The following is a 10,122-nucleotide window of genomic DNA, read 5'->3' as shown; positions in this document are numbered from 1 at the left end:
ATATAATATATATGTGTATATATATTTTTTGCTTTCATTAGCTTACACGATTTAATCTCTAGATACACATTTATACGATTATTGTTACAATGAATGGAAAGATGCACCTTATATATATTTATATTACGAAAAGTGAAGATAATGTTTTTATCATGTACCTTACAATGTGGCAGACATTTCAATTTTTCTGATAATGAAAACGATTATTTCTTTTTTTTTAAATTTACGACTTCAATTATTTATTATTGCTTTAATTAAAAATGTAACGGTTTTGCTGCTTTTTAAAATTTGAAAGTTCAAGCAAGTTTATCTGCTTTTTATCTATATTTAATTACTTAAAAAACAATTTAGATACATTATTAAGTCGCATAAATTTATCATCCCATAAAAAAGTAACGAATGTATACAGGGTGAATTATTAAAAAAAACAAAAATTAAAACTACTGAAATTGGTCGACTTTGGTTCAGTGTAACTTACATTTTTTAATATAATTATTTTACGGTAGACACCCTGTATATACTGCATATTTTCCTACCACATTGTTCTATTCGATAGAAATAGTAAATAGTTGGACATTGGAAGCAAAAGCTACATTTAAGAACTAGTAATTATTACTCTTATGAGAGAAATTTTATAACATCGAGAGTCATTTTTTTTTAATAATTCATTTCTAAGAAATAGGTACATGCTAACAACTTACACTTTTAAAAACCGACCTATTTTAGGGGCTGATGATTTCATTTAATTGGTATACATACTATGTACCGTAGTCTTGCTAGATATAGTAGTTTTGTATTACCCTCGTCATCGGGCGAAAAAAGCGATAAACGTCATCACAAACACCTTCCTTGTTTGTACTTAACATGCGCGAAAGTTGTACATACCATAATAAATAATTCGTTTCGGTTTCAATAAAATCGAACATCCTCAATTAAATCTAAAAGTTCGCACGCGCTGATACTATTTTATTAATTATATAGACTGCGATTTTGCTACATCATCTGATTTACTAAGCAAATAAGTTTAGAATTAATAATAAACTTACCCCAAAAAAAAAAAAAAGAAAAACAGTTAAGAGTATCAGTTTGTGAGACTTGTAAGGTCAAAGTCTGCATTTTATGAATTAATTACTGGACTAACCGCAAGTAGTGCAGTTCATTTTGCTTTCCTATCATATTAAAACGTTGCAATTTTTTTGTCTATACAGTAATTATAAAAAATAAAATTTGTTTAAGATTAAAAAAGTATAAATCAACTTGAAAATAAATTAATATACAATACTTTGCTAGAAAAGTGAATAAAAATGGCTGCTCCATTAATGGCTACTGTACATAATTAATAATTAGTGTGTAAATTCATTTTAATTACGATTATTTTCTTGTACAATTGGCATAATTTTTATTCGATGTCGACGTTAACATTAGAAGCGACCAATAAAATAAGAAAATCCAGTTGTAACCAATTAAAAAATATATTTAAATTAGTTATTCTTACAGCACTATAAAACTTTCTAACTTAATTAATTTTTTTGCCACGCCTTTTTAATGCAATGGGATAAGTTTATTAAATTCTTCAAATAAAAACGACAATACTTATAAGGCACAAATAAATACATCACTGCTAGCTAAAGAAGTATTCTCAGTCTAATTGCATCGTGTGGTATAGATGTAAACTAAGACGATATAAAAAAATTATAAAACTAAAAGGAAAAGATGAACTAAAAGCATAAAAAATAAAACAAAAAATGTATGTTTTGTCATATGTTTATTATCATCATCACCACGATTTATTTCTACAAATTATACCCGATTGTGTACGAATTATATATGTATAATATAATTGATTGCTTAATAAAATTTAAAATAACATTAACTATGTAACCAGTTACACCGAGAAGAGAAGTATCAATCAATTGACAACAAAGCGTTCGAGTTTTTTACTTTCCATAAAAAGAAATTGAAAAACAAAAAGGATAGTAAATAATAGGTACACCACAGATCTATTTGACTAAAAAATTGATAACTTTGGCAAATGAAACGATTTCAATTTATTTCACCTAAAAAAATAGTGCTCGCACACGTGTTCATTTTCTTATTTTTTTTTCCGGTAAAAATAAATGCAAAAGAAACATCTTCCAGAGAAGAACGCGTATAATCGCACCATTAGTACTAATTTTATTGCATGATTTGCAATTAAAAAAATGAGGTCGAATTTTTTCATTTCTTCTTTCACTACTTATAAATATAATATAAAAAATCGTTTGTTAAATATCAAACCTCATTTTCTTTCGTTTATAATTTTTGTTACGTTGACGTTCGAATGTTAAAAAAAAAAAGAAACAAATACAACAATAAAATTAACGGAACTAATGTGCACCGAAAATAATTAAATTAATTAAAAAAAAAACAGTTACAACAAAATTACATACAGGAATAGAAGATATAGTATAGAAAGGAAAATATTAATAAATACTGGCTAATAATATGAACGGACAATTAATTAATTACTTGATTGCGTTTCCGTAAATATATATATTTTTTAACGAACATATAGAAGTGTTTGATTAGACGACTAACATGTATTGGTAATGTCGTAATTACAAAAAACGATTGCAACTAAACTACGATTTTTTTTATTTCTTAAAAAGCTAATAACGTACGTCGTTTTGCCATTTTAAAAATATTGTTCCATCTGCTTTTTTTTTACGCTATCTATATGATAAGAAAATATAATTCTTCCGGAAATGGTTTTGTAAGGTAGACGGCCCGTCATCATCATCATTATTTATCTACAAACTATTAGGCAATAAGCTACACTTACAGACGACATACAATGTTGTTTTCTTAATATGATTATCGTGTATGTTACTTTATACTTTTTTGTGTTTGTTTTTTGTTAATAATTGGGGGTTTATATGATATATCGTTTTGCGGATCGCAGTCCCTTCTTCTTCATTAAATTATCGATTGACGAGTACGTTCTTCGACGACCTCTCACACACACCATATACATACTAATATGCACCCATGCACCCCCTACCTACAAAAATCTAAACGCTAATATTTACCTAACAATTAATTAGGTTTTTTTATTTTTCACCCTTCTCTTCGAAAAATATTATTCGGACAGTGCAAACTCAACAAGAAGACTCTCTCAAATAATTAACATTATACTGATATGTTCCTGTTTTGTATTTGTCAAAATTTCCAAAGGACGAATTGGAAAAATTAAAAACAATTATAGTAATAAAATTAATTAATATCAATTGCCATTAACTTTTCCATTATTATTTATACCGTTTGTAATGTCTGTCAGTCTTTACCTCCGTCAGGATTGTCAATAGGCTGAGGTTCAGAACGACCAGATCCCAGTCCNTTAAATCGCCAAAAGATGAAAATTAATTATTAATTTCGACAACCCATTATAGACCCCTTTCAAAAGGTGAATAAAAATATTTTTAAAAATGTTTCGTCTGAAACAGATGCGGACATGCAAGTTTTACAACTGTGCCAAATTTCAATTCCATAGCGTTAGTTAGTTGCTGACATACAGACGGATGAACCATTAAGAGTCTGTTTGTCTTTTTATTTGGTGCAGAAGTCTTAAAGCTCATATTGGAAAGATAAAGCATTTTGACCAAATGAATTATTAATGCAAATAGACTAAATCAAGTGTAAAAGTTATACTTAAGCTTATTTATGATGATATTTATATAAATAAAAGAATTATGTACATTTTAGCGCTGTGAACCTACCATAAAAAATTAACTGAAAATAATTAAACTGCATAAAATGGTGAAAACTTACTGATAAGAACTTTCACTAAGACCACTTAAGTAATCGATAAAAACCGAGTAAGGTATTTGTGTTTCCCCCAATACGATTTTTTCGAGCGGCTCACCAAGAAGTGTTGTACCCTAACGACACATGTACAAAATAAATTAAAGCGAAAACATTACATTGGTACAGAACAATTGATTAAATTTAGAACAATTTAATACAAGTATTTATAGAACAGTCCGAAAATATCTTTTCGTTTCTTTTAAGTTCAGCGATTACACACGACTGTCAATGCCCTAGAAACTGAAAATAATTCCTTATACGATAGGATTTTCGGTCAGATTTTCGTACTAATTTTCTGATATGTAAGAATCATCTGTAAGCTCGTTAAACAAGTGGCTACGTATTAAGTTAATAAAATTTAAAGACGCTTACTTGAACCACTGAAAATGCCGAAGATATGAAAAATTCGCATGAACTTACTAAAATAACACATAAAATGAACAAACTAAAATGTACGACGATCTAATACTGAAGAGCGAGAGATCATCGTCAGTGGGAGTGCCTAAATTTAGATCCACACCAAATTTAGAATTATGATACTCTTAAAATAAGACAAACCATTCCTTTTTAATATTAATTACGTTTTCGGGAAAAACTAAATGCAAGTGGTTATTTGGTTATTAAACTACAAAGCAGGAAATATAAAGATTTCCAAATAATAAAATTACTAAACCCAAAAATATGTAACGTATCCAAATCATCGTAAAATTGGTTTTAAATCCTTGCATGCATCCTGCTCAGCATAAGTATGCTTTAAAATTAGAAATTTATTTCTCATGTTTCTATTTATGGTAAACAAAAATATTTTTGCAGTTAGAAACTGTTATAAATATAGGACAAAGTAATTTTTTAATATATTTATTAAGAATCGCTGAAATTTGAATGAGTGTCCTTCTCAATTTAATTTTACAAAGTTTTACGTTCTTATAACAAAGTTCAATTAATAAGTATAGGCAACTTTTCTAACACATGAAAAGTAAGGAGTGTTTCACTTTCAACTAAGGTGACTACATCTATGACTCCATGGTTACCGAGTTATATATTTAAATAAAATTAAACTTTAAGGGGAAAAGTAAGTTAAAAAATAGGTCAAGAGCAATAACTGTCTTTCCTTCCTTCACACATTCAAGAAAAATTTAAAAATAAAGAAAGTATCTCATGCCAAAAAAGTATGTCAACAAAACAAGTTGTTCAAAGTCTATTAACAAACGCAAATTAATTCACACATAAAGAAATGACGAAGGCTTTTTGTAAAATTGACTTTTTCAAAATGGTAATTTTAATAATACTGACCGGATTACAACTTTCTACTCCATTTGACCCAAAAAAGTATTCTCTACCATAGACCACAATAGACGTGTGCCAAATTCCATCTACCCTTTTGCCTAAAATTCAAATTTGTCGTTTGCATATCTTCAAAATTTTCAAAAACAAAGCAATGTATTAAGAATAATTATACTATCAAAAAATTATTGAAAATAATACCGATAAGCATTGGTGAAATGATTGCAGCCATCCCACGAGACAAGTCATAAATATACAATTCAACTTTGTGAGACATCGCAAATCCTACTCAAAATTTCGCTTTTCCAGAATTACATAAACATCTGACAGTTACTTCTTAACCGTAAGGCTTTTCGTATTTTCAAAAACTTGCTCAATACTTTGATAAAACCGGGAAAATTCGAAATGATTTACTTGTGTGAACACCGAACAAGTCCAAATGTCACCAAAATACACGTAAGAATACACTCCATTCCAATGGAATTCGCAGTTGGTTGAATGCCATGACTTGTGAAAAAGTAGGATCAGAAATCAGCAGGAATGTCAGTACTATTGCGTTTAGACTATGGAAGAACGGGCATTTAAAATTAAATTTGAAATCAAAATGAAGCACTTGAATCAATACTATTTTTAGGTCATTCACAGTCTAATGTACTACACCTGTTTTAACATTCACGTGCAAACTAGAGAAACGCATTTCAAATCGTAAAATGTTTTGAAACATTTCCGTGTAAACTGCCCCTCTAAAATAAGAACTATATAAAACTATTATTCATCATCAGGATAATGATCTGCACCAGAATAATCACTAATAAATATCTTTATTTATATTTATTTAAAATAAATAAAAATCCGCATTTATATTTGGTGATGTAAAAACAGAATTCCTAGTAGATATCTGCTATCAATACATTAATAAAGTTGTATGGAACTAATGTAAAAAAAGTCCACTAAGACTTTATTGATTTTCTATAATTTGTGACAATTAAGAGGATAATCGATACAATTCAAATGATATTGCTTATTATAATTCCAATCTAAATTATTTAGAGCGTAAAAATAATTAAACACCCTGTATATTAACTTGTTTTACTTTATAATATTGGCAGCAAGTAACATGTCAAACTTTTTGTTATCACATGGTTGTCATTCTGAATATAACCTGTAAAGTTGCCAATTGCCAGTCATTTGAGAATTCCATGGTATAAATATTTTTTGTGGTTTTTGGAAGATGTCAAGAAATAAAACTATTGTAAGCATGCTATTTTCTGTAATAAAATATGATATTGTGCTCTTTGAAGTTCAACTATCAATTCAATTATTGTCTTCAGCAATACAAAAATGAAATTTAAAAATCTTTGACAGTGAAATTGACAATGGCTATTTTTTGCTATCAGGATTTAAGGATACGTGTTTAATCTTACCATTATTTTTTAGCTTTTACGAGTACAATCACCGGAAGGTACCAAACGTGTAGAAATAGATTTAACTGACACGACATGTCAACTTTACGAAAAAGTTCACAATCTCTTCAATCTAAACTCCTTTGCATTTGCCCTATACAAGCAGAAAAGTCAGAAGGACGAAATACCTAGTAGTAGGTCAAGAACACTTGTTGGAGCTGGCTTGAGACATGGAGATATGATCTTTTTAGCACCAACTGATGGTGCAAGATTATTTTCTGATGAACCAATTGCTTCCTCTAGTAGAGTAAGCAGTTTTCAAATTCTTTCATACTACTTGTTAATAAATGCAGAACACAACATGCTTTATTAATATATTAGTGATGATTTGGCAACTTTAATATTAACATCTATGTTTTTCCATTCTTTAGAATAATAAACCTTTTGGTGAACCAGCATATTCGTCTGAAGGAAGTACTACACAAAATTCAAGCAATTACTCCCCAAGAGTAGTTGCTAACACTTCTTCCAAATCAAATGTACAAGAAGATGAAGTTGATTTACAGTTAGCAAAAATTGAAGGGACGATAGAAAGAAAGAGGGATGATAAATTGTAAGTTTAGAGATAAATTTGTAGTTTTCATTACATTTAATAATACTAATTTTAATTTTGGAATCTTGTAGTTACCATCCTAATTTAGAAATATGTTGTTTTAGGTGTCGTCATAATCTTAATGCAAAATGTGTTCACTGCTCTCCATTGGAGGCTTATGATGAGGCTTATTTGCGACAACAAAACATCAAACACTTGTCCTTCCATGCATACCTTAGGAAACTAACATCAGGAGTGGATAGAGGGAAATTTGTTGCTCTTGAAGACATATCCTGTCGAATTAAGAACGGTTGCAAAGACCATCCTCCATGGCCCAAAGGTATCTGCTCCAAATGCCAACCGAATGCTATCACTTTAAACAGACAGGTAGTTATATATGACATATATATCGGAATGAGTTTTCTCTTTATAAATAATATAACTAATGTTTTCTTTCTTCCAGCCCTACAGGCACGTAGACAATATTACTTTTGAAAATACACATTTAGTCGAACGATTTTTGAATTATTGGCGTGCTACAGGACACCAAAGAATTGGACTTTTATATGGTAATTACGAAATTTACAACGACGTGCCTTTAGGTAAATTGTTAATATCTTCTTCAGCTAAATTGACATGTAATTTGTTTGTTTATTGTTGTTGTTTAGGTATCAGAGCGAATGTTGCAGCTATTTACGAACCTCCTCAAGAAGGAAGTCGTGATTCTATTCGTTTATTAAAGGACGATAAGGCAGAAATAGTGGATGGGATAGCAGCCAAATTGGGCTTGAAAAAAGTCGGATGGGTTTTTACTGATTTAATACCCGAAGATGTTCAAAAAGGCACTGTGAAATACATCAGGAGCGGCGCCTCACACTTCCTCACCGCTCAGGAGTGCATAATGGCAGGATATTTTCAAAACATGCATCCCAATCCTTGTAAATTCTCCTCCAGCGGTTATTTCGGCTCGAAATTCGTTACTGTTTGTATAACAGGTGAGCTTTGCATTGCATTAACAAACCAAACAAAAATAGAAATGTAAAACAACCAAAAGAATTGATATCAAAAAGGGTACCAAATAATATATAAAAAAGACGTAAATGAATAGGTCGCATTTTTTAAAGTTAATCCTTTATTTTCTACTTTGTCTTAAGAACAATAAGAAATTAAAAAAGTCATTTTATTTATAAAGCTGCTGCCATATCAAAATATTAGATATTCTATACAGTAGGTTTATTCTTTTGATTTTCGCTAAACTGCCCCTCCTGACAGCACTTCACTACTTTATTGTCAAGTTAGGGTCGTTTTTATAATAAAAAAAGTTTGTTACGCTGTATTAGTTTTGAGTTTACACATTATATTCTGCATCTATCCATAAAGCTTTTAAACTATCCTTATATATAGTAGTTTGGTACACAAAGTTAATTCACGACAGTTTGCAAAAAATGCCGGAATTTTAGGTCAGATTAAATCAGTGAACCTACTGTATATAATATATTTATATTGTGGTCATATCAATAAAATTTTCAAACTAATCTTGTTGTAATTGACAAATTTCCATTACATAAATACATATATTACTTAAGTACTGATACAGAAAATGTATATTCTGTTTTAATGTTTGTAGTGTGGTCAATAATAATTCTCTCTTCTTTTATAGGTGATAAAGATAACCAGGTACACATGGAAGGATATCAGGTGTCTAATCAATGTATGGCTTTGGTTCGAGACAACTGCATCGTGCCCACTAAAGATGTTCCTGAATTGGCGTACGTCAAAGAGTCATCGGACAAGCAGTACGTTCCTGACGTCTATTACAAGGTAAGGCTTTCCTTTTTATATTTATTTTGGCTTGGGAGTAGTATATGAGCAAAAAAAAAATCGAAAAAGCTTGTACTTCAGATATTTTAGGGAGTAACAAGTTAATATAGAAAATTCTAAAACATTTTGACTTTTTTCGATGTAAAACGGTTTAAAATGGGGTCAGGGGGAGTTTAAATGTAAGTAAAAGTTTTAGCATTTACCTGCTTTAACAAATTGAAAATGTGAGGGGAAAGTTTTTAGGAATATTATATATAAAAGAAATTATGAGTGCTGTCAGCACAGGGCAAAGTAGTATTACGTAGGTAGTATCAGTAATTTCTTATGCTGAAGTGTACGATGTGTTGCATACCTATTTACAAACAATTCCTTTAAATTTAATTTTTCAAGCAATTCTTAACACAAAGAACTTAACAATTTGTTCACAAAAGTGAATTTAAACCACTCAAAGCAATGGTGCTAATAGTTTCGAGCTCAACTGACTGATAGATAGGGGGAAGAACTAGTATATTGAAAAAAAAATTCTTGTGACAGATGCAGAAGGACTTTTATTTTGAAATCTATTTGGTGAGGTGATAGGTACTTTAGTTATCACAAATATAAAACAATTCAAAGGCACAAACACTTTCTACTACATCAACTTTTTAATGGGAGGAAGTCATTCAATAGCTAACGTGATCACACATTATTATTATTATTATTATTCGTCCGAATTTAGCTCAAAGTGCTGCTAAAATTAATTAAACTGATTAAAAGAATTATATCTTTTTTATTTGACTACACATTGATACCTACATTCATTTACGATTTCAGCCTCAAACAGTTTTTTCGTTTTATTATTATTTTACTTGAGGTATTTTTATTCAGTTTTTTTTTTTTTAATTCTATTAGAAGCCCTCTACACTGCATTTAAATAATTTATTTGTTTAGATTTACTTGTCTTTAATAATAATAGTAATATATAATTTAATAAGTTGTAATCTGAAATATCGAATATGTGCTTTCACGTTAGTTTACATACGTCGATCAACTGATAAATTTACTATTTAGTTCACATTTTTTTAAACACTTAAACTTCTAGAGCTATGCATTTTACAACTTGCATAACATTTATAATATATAATATATATGTGTATATATATTTTTTGCTTTCATTAGCTTACACGATTTAATCTCTAG

General features: G+C 29.5%; 2 protein-coding genes across 3 annotated transcripts in view; one reads left to right on the top strand and one right to left on the bottom strand.

Moving 5' to 3' along the window:
- Positions 1-5,815, bottom strand: part of LOC108735713 — an 18,178-nt gene extending 12,363 nt beyond the window's left edge. The window contains exons 1-3 of the mRNA XM_025981281.1: positions 5,329-5,815; positions 5,137-5,228; positions 3,808-3,917 (exon numbers count right to left, since the gene is read on the bottom strand). Coding sequence (XP_025837066.1) covers positions 3,808-3,917; positions 5,137-5,228; positions 5,329-5,404 — 278 coding nt within the window. The 5' untranslated portion in view covers positions 5,405-5,815. The remainder of the gene's footprint in view (positions 1-3,807; positions 3,918-5,136; positions 5,229-5,328) is intronic.
- Positions 5,816-6,275: 460 nt separating this feature from the next.
- Positions 6,276-10,122, top strand: part of LOC108735670 (nuclear protein localization protein 4 homolog) — a 13,001-nt gene continuing 9,154 nt past the window's right edge. For both annotated transcript variants that reach the window (XM_018467750.1, XM_018467741.1), the window contains exons 1-7: positions 6,276-6,379; positions 6,565-6,837; positions 6,962-7,143; positions 7,248-7,509; positions 7,586-7,724; positions 7,791-8,117; positions 8,783-8,943. In XM_018467750.1, the coding sequence (XP_018323252.1) occupies positions 6,359-6,379; positions 6,565-6,837; positions 6,962-7,143; positions 7,248-7,509; positions 7,586-7,724; positions 7,791-8,117; positions 8,783-8,943 (1,365 nt within the window). In that variant the 5' untranslated portion in view covers positions 6,276-6,358. The remainder of the gene's footprint in view (positions 6,380-6,564; positions 6,838-6,961; positions 7,144-7,247; positions 7,510-7,585; positions 7,725-7,790; positions 8,118-8,782; positions 8,944-10,122) is intronic.

This window comes from Agrilus planipennis, unplaced genomic scaffold, assembly GCF_000699045.2.
Source record: "Agrilus planipennis isolate EAB-ADULT unplaced genomic scaffold, Apla_2.0 scaffold5, whole genome shotgun sequence".
In the NCBI taxonomy this organism is placed as follows: Eukaryota; Metazoa; Arthropoda; class Insecta; order Coleoptera; family Buprestidae; genus Agrilus; species Agrilus planipennis.
This window is presented reverse-complemented; position numbering and strand designations above follow the sequence as displayed.